The sequence below is a fragment of the Lemur catta genome, chromosome 8, assembly GCF_020740605.2.
Source record: "Lemur catta isolate mLemCat1 chromosome 8, mLemCat1.pri, whole genome shotgun sequence".
Lineage (NCBI taxonomy): Eukaryota > Metazoa > Chordata > Mammalia > Primates > Lemuridae > Lemur > Lemur catta.
This window is the reverse complement of record NC_059135.1, coordinates 3,443,065-3,456,025: the sequence shown is the minus strand read 5'-3', so window position 1 is coordinate 3,456,025 and position 12,961 is coordinate 3,443,065. Positions and strand designations below refer to the sequence as shown.

The 12,961-nt window shown below is 39.3% G+C and overlaps 1 protein-coding gene across 1 annotated transcript; it reads left to right on the top strand.

The window, feature by feature from the left end:
- The first annotated feature begins 1,956 nt into the window (after positions 1–1,956).
- On the top strand, positions 1,957–12,371 carry COPS8 (COP9 signalosome subunit 8). Its single transcript, XM_045558702.1, has 8 exons — positions 1,957–2,149; positions 3,178–3,248; positions 4,352–4,400; positions 5,577–5,709; positions 8,727–8,834; positions 10,164–10,226; positions 11,177–11,224; positions 11,995–12,371. Exons 1-8 carry the CDS (start codon positions 2,072–2,074, stop codon positions 12,072–12,074), a joined length of 630 nt encoding a protein of 209 aa, XP_045414658.1. The 5' UTR covers positions 1,957–2,071; the 3' UTR covers positions 12,075–12,371.
- The last annotated feature ends 590 nt before the right edge of the window (positions 12,372–12,961 follow it).

Genomic DNA, 12,961 nt, shown 5'->3' with positions numbered 1-12,961 from the left:
AATACAGATGGTGCAATTTCTGTGATTTTATATATGAGTTAAATGCATTTATATTTGTATTCAAAACTGGCATTGCACAAAATAAAGATGGATAGTAAAATTCATGCTAATAGTTTAAAATTTTAATTTTTCTTTACTTAGAATGATAGTACATAGCAAATTATAAAAAACTATACAAAGTTAAGAGATATGAACTAAAATAAAATCCTAAGCCCTCCAGCCGACTGAATGGACCCTCTCTTGACCAAGAGGACCCCAGAGAAAACTTAAACTGAGTTGCTGGCCATGAGGAGAAGGTCGGTTGGACATGTTTCATTATACCCCCTCCCTTTTGGAGTTGCTCTTTGTAACAATAAGATACTAAATAATTAACAGGACCTAAGGCCATGCACGGCAATGGTTAAACCACACCTGCAGCCCATCAATATACTTAGGTATATGTCCAGTAGCTTGCCTCTAATTAACAGGCTTCCTTATCTTAACTTAAAATATTCCAAACCTTTAGACAAAGCTTCATTTCTTTAACCAATTACAAATCAAAGAATTTTTAAACCTACCTATAACCTGGAAGCTTCCCCGACAAGATGTCCTGCCTTGTTGGGCCAAACCAATGTACACCTTCCATGTAGTGATTTATGATTTTACGTGTAATTCCTGTCTCCATGAATGTATAAAACCCAACTGTAACCTGAACGCCTCCAGCACATTTTCTCAGGACCTCTTGAGGCCATGTGCTCTGGGCCACAGTCACACACATTCAGCTCACCATAAACCTCTTTAAATTATTTACAGAGTCTGGGTTTTTTTCTGTTAACAGAGAGAAACTGAAAGGAAAGGCAAAAGATTTATATTCTATTACCTTTAATGACACTTTCCCCTGACTTTTGAACAAGGGGCCCTGAATTTTAAATTTTCTCTGGGCCCCACAAATTACGTAGCCAGATATACAGCAGGAAACAAATCAAAGCCTCTTTCCTGGGGGCGTCTAGTGAGGGGCAGCAAAAGTAAATATGTGAATAAATAATACACAATATAATGCTTGCTATTAATAACAATTAGTACTGTGCAGAAACCAAAGGCCAGGACGATTAGAGCGAGTTGGCTAGACCACACACCCATACACACACACAGAACAAGAAAGATGTGACCGTTATAATTTTTTTCTTATCTCGTTGACAACGCCCTTCTTAGTCTAGAAATGTTGTTATCAAGTAAGCTTACCACTTTTTCTTTACCGAGACAGACGGAAGTTATATTATGCAGCTATTAAAGTTAAGATTTTTCTTAGATCTGGAAATTAAATGGTGTACCCTTTGAGGGATGGGAAGGACTTTGGCTTTTCGGAGTTTGGGCAGAAGAGCCACAAGGTCTGCCTTATGTTTCAGGAAACACTCCCCGTGGCTGCCGCGCGGGCCCAGCCTGGAAGGCGGCAGGAGGCACCGGGCAAGCGCGGCCGAGGCCCTGTCCGGGCCGGGAGCCTCAGAGCCGAGTCCAGGGTGGGCGGACGGCGCCGCCACCTCCCAGCGGGGAGGACTGCCTGCCCAAGAGGCAGGTTTGAGGGCGAATCAAATGTTCGATTTTGAGCATTTCAGTTTGGTTCCGCCAAGTGGAGACCTCCCGTAGGCAGCCGAACACTCGAGTTGGGAACTCGGGAACGTTTCGTAAGCACCTACTATGTGCTGGGCATTGTGCGCACAAGCCGCGGCCGGCTTCGTTGTGTTCCACGGCAACTTTTATTATTCAAAAATGTATTATATAGAAATAAGTTTTCTGTGTACTGGCTGTCTTCATGAAGGCTCTTAAATAAGCAACAAACCCCTTCCCCTTCCACACTCTCCCCACGCGGCTTACAGCCAGGTCCTCCAGAGCACCGAGAGGGGCGGCCAGAGCGGCGGCGTCCCCCACTTCCCAGCCGCCGCGAGGTCTGAAGACGCCCCGGAAGTGACGGCGCAACCGCGTATGGGCGCTTGGCGGCGGCGGCGGCTTTAAACGTCATCGCGGGCGCGACGCCCCGAGGGACAGTCTGGAGTCCGGCTGTCGTTAAGGTGCGGCGGCGAGACCGGCAGGGAAGATGCCAGTGGCGGTGATGGCGGAAAGTGCCTTCAGTTTTAAAAAGTTGCTGGATCAGTGCGAGAACCAGGAGCTCGAGGTAGCCATTTGCGTCACGTTGGGAGAAACCGCGGGGTCGCCCCTGGTGCCGGGGCGGCACCGGTTTCCAGGGTAACGGGGCCTGGGGCCCGCGGGGCTTTGGCGCGCGCGGAGTGGGCGCGGGAGGTGGACGTGTGGCGCCCGGGCTGCCGCGGCCTGCTCTGACGGCGAGGGATCCTGGGCCGGTTTTCCCGAACGCGCTAGGAGCTTTTATTTGTCTTCAGCTTGTGAGCCCGAGAACCCTGGGTAGCTTTGCTCTAACACCGGTTGATCCGCTAGACTAGACATCTTGACCTTTATGTCTTTAGTAAAAGACACACGCATACGCACAGAGACCAAGGGAGATGTGACCGTCGTAACCCTTTCTTAACTCACAGTGCCCTTCTTAGTCTTGTAATGCTATCAGTAAGCTTGCCATTTTTTTCTCTAATAAGACAGATAAAAGTTATACTGCAGCTATTAAAGGTAAGATTTTTCTTAGAAAGGCACTTAAAAAGGCTTTGTAATGTTAGTATAAAAAGTAACTAAAGGAGACAACAGCCAGAAACTGCTCACTGGTAGACACTTAATGGATGTTTTCCAACTGAGTCAAAATTGGATGAGGAGAGAAATGTCTTTGTACATCAGCTGTGGCGATTTTCTGTCCCTCTGTCGCTTACCGTGATACTCTGTATGCTTGATGTAGTCAGCAGAATCAGACTGCTTTAGGAATCTGTTGAAAATATTTATTATAGTAAGATCATTTAAATGAGAATTTGAGAACTGGAAAAGGGAATCCACTTAAATGGTCTTGTGTATGTAAAGAAACTGAGGCTCCAAGGGAGATAAATCACAGCTGATGAGAGATCTAAACTTTGTACTCTAGATTTTAGTGTTTGATACTTCTTTAAGCTGTTCCCATATCTGTAATAGGACTGTAAGATAGCCTTACTTTTATGATTAGCATTAATAAAATATAATTTTTTAATGAAAGTGTAAATAAGTTTTGTTCTTGTCATTCTCCCCCTCCCCCCATATTTGGCCTTCCAGGCTCCTGGAGGAATTGCTACACCCCCAGTGTATGGTCAGCTTCTAGCTTTATATTTGCTCCATAATGACATGTAAGTACCTTTAACTTAAAGCCAAGAGCAACAGATTCCTCAGGGTTATACGGAAATTATTCTGCCTTGAAGTAGCAGCACTAAAACAGGCACAATGAGCTACTTCTTTTATCATAATGTTTATTACATCTATTGCCTATTGAATCATAGCTTAATGAATTATGATTTGTTTTACATACTCCTTCTAGAAAACATTTAAATTTATTGTGAGAAACTGCAATGTCAGTAAATTCCTTTACTTCCATTGATCTTTCTCTTTTTTGTCTTTTAAACTTTCTTATGACCTCTCTTTACCTAACATCATAATGTAATCAGTAGAACAAATGAAGCTGAAGGGGAAGATTCAGAGCCAAGAGGAATTCCTTACTAATGTGTGTGAGATTTCTTGAAAGATTTTTGTTTTTCAATTTTTCCTAATTCATGTTCATTAGGAAAAGTCAGAAAGCATTACTATGCAAAAGAAGAGGAGTCTCCTGTAGTTTTGTGATCTATCAATGATTCCTGATAAAATTCTGTTTTAAATTCTTCCAAACCCTTTCTTTTCATATCTTTTTTAAAAACTAAACTGAGATTTTTATTATGTATATATGAATTCTGTTTCATTTTTTGTAATCCCATTATCATATGTTTGTTCAAGCTTCAAGACCTTTAAAAGCTCCTGCCTTGAAATTTTGGAGGCTCTGTAGTCACTTATAGGAGGGGTATAATGAGAAAAGCATTGTGTACTACACTTATCAGGGAATGCCAGAGCCTTGAAAGTACATAAATTTGATTACTTTTATATCTGAATAAATTGGGCAGTTATATATAAGTTTTTGTGTTTTTAGTGTGTTGCTTTAATTTAGGATTTGGATCATCAATTTAAAGAAATTAACTAGAAATGGCAAAATGTTACTTTGATAAAAATATCTGCTAGTTCATGTCTTTTTATCTGGAAAACGACTCTTATTTCCTCAGAACAAATTATTATAAAACTAAATTTTACTCTGTTATGTAGAGTATTTTAAAGTATACTTCTGTTTGTTTGCCTTGGGACCTAGTAATTTTAAACATTTACTGAGATGACTATGTTTTTAATTATTCTTTGTGGTGGTGTGAATTAGGAATAATGCAAGATATCTTTGGAAAAGAATACCACCTGCTATAAAATCTGTAAGTATTCTTTCAATACATTTTACTGCTTTAATACAGTAATGACATTCACTTAAATGGCAACCTTTTAAAAGTTCCTGTTTTCTTTCCCATGTCTCAAAAATAGTTATTAAACTGGTATTAAAGTATAAGAATAGATCTTCAAATTCCTCTAATCAGAAATTTGAATTTTCCTAGGATGGTGTAGAAATCTGTGTTCACCTCCTACTTATCAGATTTCTTAAGACATTTTTTACAAGTGCAGCTTCACCAGTTAAGCAGCTAAGCTAATTTAGATAAAGGAAGGTGCTGGCAGTAGCAGCGGTGGTGATTTTCAACTGATCCGTGCTGTTCCCTATAATGGTACTAATTTTGAAACTGGTATTGTTCATAAGAATATTCTAAAAATGATTGTTCATAGCATTAAGATTATTTTTGCTAATTAGGATTTTAGATTTCTTACTGTGGATGGGAGATTAGATGAAATAACCTATAAAAAGTTCCTTCCAAAGTGGAATGAAGTAAATTTTTAATTTCAGGTGGTTCATTGTTTCTAATGAGTGTGCAGTGAATTTTTCAACATTCTCAGACTATTACCAAGAATTCATCTAAACTCTTGTTCATTGTTGGTATTTAGCAGATCAGATTAGTATTTTTATTCTTTCCTAGACAGTCTATTAAGTAAGATTGGAATATTGCTCAGCTTCTTTGGTTAAATAAATAATTATAAATTTTATATGTATATATATAAATTATCGCTTTCAGTGATACTAGTGGAAACTCTATCCTTAGAGAAGCTACAACAGTGTATGACATCTTAGGTTGACAGTCTCTATTGTTAACCATTTTGCTATTACTTTGTCCTAAATATATACATCTTTAAAAACGATGCTTAAGATAATTAGTCCCTAGGCTTAATTCTAAAATATTTTTGGCCTACTTTCTCAGGCTTTAATTTGCTATTTTAATAAAAATTTATATCAGACCTATAACTCAATTTTATATTACTGCTCACAGTGTTTAGAAATCATTTTTAGAGCGATTGGGCTGAAAAAGTAATTTTATCTCTTAAAAGAAATGTTGAATTATGTTTTGATGATACAGCTAGCAAGCTTATATCATTTCTGGTATTTTAAGATAAAGTCATTGGTAAATTTGCAGAGTGAGTACCCTCAAAGGCAACTATATTTATTGCAGGCAAATTCTGAACTTGGAGGAATTTGGTCAGTAGGACAAAGAATCTGGCAGAGAGATTTCCCTGGGATCTATACGACCATCAATGCTCACCAGTGGTCTGAGACAGTCCAGCCAATCATGGAAGCACTTAGAGGTAGTGTTTCTTTGTGGTTAACAGTTAAATTAGACTAGACCTGTTCCTTAAGTGCTGCAATGTTGAAGTAAGTCAATGGTGTGTTTAAAAGGTAGATGTTTTTTATTAGGTGAGTGGTGCAATTTTCAGAATTGTTTTTTTAGATTTGCTCTAATTGTGCTTCTTCATTTTCTATTGATTGAGGTTATATTGGCAGCTAATAGCTTCATTGTTTCTTAATTCTAGATTGAAATTGCTCTTGTCAGTAAAAGGGTTTTTTGCTATGAAAATAAAATCTTATAATACTCTAATAAGTTCAAGGTATAGGTTGGTAAAAGTTACAAAAATTTGTGTATTTGAAAATAGAAACTAGGCTTTGAACTATGTCAGCCTCAGCCTTTGATGGGTGTTATCTCCAGTTTCTGGATTTTATAACTCATTAATTAAATACTTAGATGCTCAAACATGTTTTGTTGTTGTTGTTTTAATTTCTTTAGTATTAGAGGTACTGCACTGGATCAAATGTGTTTTTAACTGTTTTGAAAGATTACACCCTGGTGCAACATAACACTAATCCCGCAATAAAATCTCATCCCTGGCCTCTCTCCATTCTCCTACTCCTAACGTTTGCTTCCTGTCTTCCTGGTACAGTCTTTTATAAATTCATTCAATGATCTCTTTTCATATTGCTATGCTCTTATTTTTTACTGTCTCCTTATTTCTATAGCTAATACTTTTCAGTGTACACCTTCCTGCTCTGGAGGAGTCAGTGAGCAGGCATTTTTTAGTAAGCACTCATCACTCTGGTAAGGGATATCAGCTTTACAGGGTAGCAGATGGTAAAGATTGTTTTTGAGATGCATGTAATTCCCTTGAAGTGGTAAAACTGTAGGCACTCTCACCTGGGCCCTGTTGGGGCAAGGCGAGTTGCCAGTATGCCCGGAGCCCTGGAAAAGGAGCTGTGGCTGCAGAAGCTCAGCCGGAGGAAGGCGGGAGGGGCAGAGGAAGTAAATCTCCTGGCCTACCCTCTGGCCTCTGACCTCCTGGTGGAGCCCTCATCCCCTAAAGCAGGGGAGCTCAGGTGCCACAGGTGTGCCGCACAGCTGGGAAGGGCAGAGGCAGGTTGGAAAGGATGGGACGGTGACTGGCTCCGCTTCCCCTCTGTCTCCAACACTGGCAGTGATGGATGAGAGGCACTCGAGTATTTGTGGGACAACTGAATTTGCATTCTGTTAGGATCTCTGTTTTCACCAAAAATGTGTTCTGTGAAAGTAGCCACAGATATTAGGTACTAGCTCAATTTATTCTACCCTCCAGCATGCCATTGTAACGCATGCTTTCATGAGGTTACAAATTTCATAGCTCTTGAGGGTCACGTGGTGACCGGTCAGAACGTAGATGTTAGAGTCCTTCTTGCCAGGTGGTTAAAAGCAGCCTGAATGTTGCAGCTATAACTGAAACGAGGAACACTTAGCCTTTATTTTTACTTTTTTTGTCAACTTACTTCTGTTTCCCCCCATATGTTTTTCTTCCCTTTTCCAGTTATATCTCTTTTTGCTTCTCTTCTCTCCTCCCTTCTCTTCATATTCTGTTCCTGTTCTATTTCTCATTCTAAAAATCTGACCAGAATATTTGACCTAAAGTAAATGTTTTTAAAATATGGCAGGCTCACCAAATGAATACAGTTTTGTGCCATACACTTGTATTTTTCTACGGAGACTCCAGAATAAAAGTATGTTTAAGTTAGGTTATTTGCTAGAGGTTGGTTAAAAGAAGGAATTGAGTGTACAGACACATTAGGAAGAACAGATAATCGCTCAGTGAAAGCTGGAGAGGATGAAGTGAAGGAACAAGCTAGGAACTCTGGAGGATGTAAAGATACAGGAGATAAGTCTGTCCAGATGTTTGGAATATAATTGAGAAGATAGGGGTGGGCGGAACAATGGATACCATGGTATGCATTGGTCTAAGTGGTAAGACATTGCTTGTTACGGTAGAAGTATAAACAGTAATGCTATGAGTTTAGAGAGGGGCAGAGATTGTAGTGAGTTATAAACAGACCTAGGAATGGCAGCGAGCAGATAGGAGGGCATTTCAGGCTGTAGAACAGCATAAACCAAAAGCCGGGGCTGAGAAGTATAGGACTTGTCTGAGAGCCAGTGGGTTTGTTTGGAGCCAAGGGTGTCTGAGGGAATTGATATAGTTGTGTGACAGTGTCCCAGGAAGGGAGAGGGGATTTTCAATATGTTACAGGGTTTGTTTTATATATGTACAGTTGCCTGTTAAATATGGAAAGTAATATTTCCTAAGCATGTTGACAGCCGGTGGAAGACCTGGGTTGGGCAGGGAGATGGGCCAGCTGCCTGCCGCGGGATTCGACTCTGTCTCATTCCTGAATTTATTTACTGTGGGTGTGGAAGCCTGGGAACAATCCCAGATGCTGTTTCTAAGGAAGAGTTTTTGTTGCTGGTACTGTTTGTAGTCCCTTGTTAAACTCATACATTCAGGGCTGGAATTTGGGATTTTGAACCTGAATGAAGTCAATAGTTTGATGCAGACTTGAAAGTTAGGAAGAGAGCTGTAGTTACAAGGTCCGTTCTACACCCCCAGGTATGGTCCTGTATCAGAGAACCTTCTGAGAAGGACAGCTAATTACGCAAATAGTTTTTCTGCCTGTTCATTCCAGTGTTTGTAAGTGAAATAAAAAAGAATAAAAAATAAAATTTACATCCCTATTACATAAACATTTAAATTAAATTTTCTTAGGGTTTGAATCTTATGTTTATTAACTTTTTTCCATCTTTGTAGTTTTCATTGTCATCTGAGATTTTTTATGTAAGAGGAAGAGTTTATTCAGCACTATTTGAGCCCCTCTTACATGCTGGGTACATATATCTATAACTAGGAGTGCAGAAATCTTGGACTTGATCTGGTCTTGCTTCCAAAAATTGGACAAGGACAATCATGTGGTTGAACTTTGTGTTTTAAATCTCTGCTCGTTTGGTTCACTCTCTGCCAACCCTCTGCTCTCACGGTAGATGCAACAAGGAGACGAGCCTTCGCCCTGGTCTCTCAAGCGTACACCTCCATAATCGCTGACGATTTCGCAGCCTTTGTGGGCCTTCCTGTCGAAGAGGCTGTGAAAGGTATTTTTGGCTTGCTTTTTACATAACAAAAAAAATGGAAAATAAAGTATGAATTGTAGGGTCACAGTCTCTTCATTGAAACTCTTGGAAACAGGATATGTTTTTGGAATCTTGGTTGTGTTTTTCAGAAAGGTGATATGAAACATATTATGCAACACCCCAGCAGGGTTTTGGACAATGAGCACCCTGTAATCAGGCACATTAATAGTTCTGCAGGAAGAAAATACGTGAATATCTGCATAGTTGGCTGGGACAATCCATCTTAATTGAGCTCTTTGTTCATGTTTGGAAGTCCTTATTTCCCCCTGCCTTGTAAAAGGCCGTCATCGCATATCCCTCTCAGCCCGTTTTTTCCTGCCATTTCTGACCTGTACCCTAGGTGCTTGCTCCCTACTCTCACCCACTGGTCTCCACATGTGCCTTTGCATTTTTCTCAGATGATGCCCATACTCATCCCTCCACTTGCTAGTTGCTATAGAATATTGCAAACACCTTGTTGCACTGTTTTACCATGGTTGACATTTTTGATTCTCCAGCTAAAACATGAGCTCTTTCAAGCACCATGTCTTAAATTTCTAGGGCCTAGCACAATTCTAGACACATAGAGGACAGGTTAATGAAAGTTCTTATATTAAATCCTGTTGTTACTTATTTATACTAACATTTATTTGTTTTGGCTCATCTCTTAAAATTGATGCATAATTTATTATCCAATGTATAACATATCCAGAGCCCATACTCTTAGGTGACTGCCTGGTCGTGAATCCGGCTACCACCCTGTGCCCCATGGTAGTAGCTATGTGACCTAGGACAAATCACTTGAATTCCTTAAACTTCATTTTCCACACCTGTTAAATGATGGCTATATACCCCACTTCACAGAGTTGTGTCAGTTACATAAAATCATCCCTATATAAGCTCCTAGTGTGATGGCTGCAGGTGAACATTATGCATATGAACGCTGTTTTCATCATCACCGTCATCTTTGTTATTACTGATAAGATTACAAAAGGTGCCATGTAAGTTTTCGTTATATCTGTTTTTAACAATATTGAATAGGTTAACACTATAATATATACTTTATAGAAAACCATCTGTTAGTGATTATAACAGCCTAATAGAATAGAATGAGGCTTTGATATATATTTCAGAACTATTTCTAAAATAAGCTTACATGTTCTCAATAGCATTCCTTTCAAGTAAAAATGCACATGACATATTAAACTAAACATACCAGGTCTCCTATACAAGTAATGTCATGGACAGATTGTGGATCATGTTGGATGTTTTTGTTATTTCTTAATCTGTATGTGAAATACACGTTTTTAGGTATATTAGAACAAGGATGGCAAGCAGACTCCACCACAAGAATGGTTCTGCCCAGAAAGCCAGGTAGGTGGAGCTCTTTACCCATTTGTGCAGCATTGAACTCTTGTAGGACTGTCAGGTCTTCAGGCCTTGAATGTGAATAATTTGATATACAATTCTGCTATGCTAACAGAATGGAAATAACTCACATTTTAAATATAGATATAGGGTGGTATACACTTAGGGTACAAAGGATCTTAAAGATCGCCTAGTTTTAAATTTTTAAAAATGCATTTCTTATATAAAAGACTATTTTATATAAGTGTTTCATGGTCTATTACAACTTAATTCCTACTAAATATTAATCTCCCATCCTTTTATTTATAGAGACATTTCTAACTGTGTTTATCCTTAATATGTAAACTATTGCCTTTTTTTTTTTAATTAAATGTTCAACTGCTGCTTCCCCTTCTTCCTTGTACTCAGTTCATACAGACTCTCCTATGGCTTTCACTTTCACAGAGTTAACTTCTCTAGCCTTCCTTTTAAGGCCTTAAATTCTGTGACCTGTCAATATCTTACTCTGAATTCCCAGCCCCTCAGTCTTGCTCTCTGAAGTGACCATGCTCTTCCTGCCTGGTGGTTTCTCTTCCTTTTGTGTGTCCTTTTCTGCCAGGTCTTTAGAGCTGGGCTTCATGCCCACTTCCATAAACCCTCCTGCATCTACATCAACCCAAATTTTCTTCCACCTACTCTGAATGTCCATTTATTGGACATTGTTGAGCACACAGTAAAGTATTACACACATCTCAATGTGCTCAGCCCCATGAGGGTACAAAGAGGGTAAGATATGGTCTCGGCCAATCTAGATGGTGAAGGAACACTAATACAATGCAGCCTATAGAGCAAAATTGTTCTCCCTGTATGAGAAATAAATGACCATAAGTACATAGTGCATTAAAAATAGCATGTTCTGTGACAGGTTTTTACAATGACATCTGCAAATCGGGCTGTAATTTTTTCTTTTACTGTAGTTGCAGGGGCCCTGGATGTTTCCTTTAACAAATTTATTCCCTTATCAGGTATGTATTTTCACATGCACATTTTAAAAATGTGTCATTCCTAATTTTTGTGTGTGTGGTATGTATATATTTTTTAGTTCTAACCTTGTAAACTAAGAGACTACACTTTGTAAATTTATAGTAATACATATAGTTACAAGAATGAAACTGTGGGCTCTCCCTGTAGCTTACCGTGAGGTGGTGGCAACCTCTGGCTCAGCTGCGGAGCCTCCGTACTGTCATACGCAGGGGTCATACAGAGGAGCTGAGAGAGCTTCTCGCCAGCGTTTGTATTCAGAGGCATCCCCAGGCTGACGTGGTAACTGAAATGCTAGACTGATTCCTTGAGGGTGGGGTTCTTTGTGTTTTACTGTTCATTAACAATTTAATATTCTTCTATAGCAATGGTTGGCACAAGGGAGGCACTCAGAAGTTATTTCTTGAATTAAATGTCACATGGGTAGGGATATTTCCAAGAAGAGCATTATCTTAAAAGAGTTGTTGCACACTAAAAGTGTTTATAACCTTCATGTACAGTACTTCAATAACAACAACAGTACAAGATGTGCCTTTACTCCCAGTTAGGGAAAACTATACTCATAAAGTTGTGATTTCTTAGCTTGCTTTTCAGAAATGTCCATGCCCCTAAGAGGCATGATTTTGTCTAAATTCAGGACAAATCTAAAAGTTCCCATGTTAAAATTAAAGGCATTGGTAGGAGTGGGTGGCAGGGCCAAAGCTTTGTTACTGTGGCGTCTAACTTGAAGTATGTTTCTCTCTTTAACATATAGAGCCTGCCCCGGTTCCCCCAATCCCCAATGAACAGCAGTTAGCCAGACTGACCGATTATGTGGCTTTCCTTGAAAACTGATCTGTCACCCTGAGTTCAAGATCTACCTTCAGAATCCTGTATACTGACAAAGTAGAAATGTAAAATTTTTATTTTCAATTTATTGGATGGATGAAGCACCTCAGCATTCCTTACTGATTATGTGATAAAATACATATATAATATAAAGTATATCTATTTTGTCCTTAAACATGCTGAATGGTTGTTGAAACAACTCTGATTTTGTAATATTTAACAATCTAGATGGAGCTTGTCAGTATTATGTGGTTAGTTTGTATTTCCTAGTGACTTACAAAATAAGATCTCCTATTCCATGTAGCCCAGTGGTTGTCAACTGTCTTCTCCCTGCCCCAGCACATGCCACACTCCCCACTGTACCATTGGTTCACAGTTGTAGCGATTCATTTGGAGTTTGAGGAGAACTGTCCCCAGGGGCAAGGTCTGAATTGCTAGGGATTATGAGTCACCCTCTTTGAAGAACATACTCTCTTTTCTCCTCACCTCCTGAGAATCACTGATGTGGAATACAGAAAGATAGCTGAGGAGCAAATAGATCAATTTTGATAGTAAACCAGTTTGTTAACTTTAGATTTTTTCCAGTGGTGTGAGTACATCCATTGCTGGCAGTGGAAGACTTGCCATGAAAATGCAACTTATTTAAGATATTCAAGAGAAGTATTAAGCTGTAGCTGCTTTCAAAAGAAGGGAGAAGTGCAGAATGCACTATAGGGGGAAAGAAGCTAGTGAGACAAGTGATACTCTTTGTACAATTACCTTGCAGCCTCTTGGTTGCTTATATTTATCCCTTGGTTCAAGTTCTGCCCTTTGGAGAAATACTGAACAAGTCTTTCATTCTTTGTGTGACAGCATTTGAGTATTTAAAGTTGTTTGTTGTGTGTTCAGGTTAA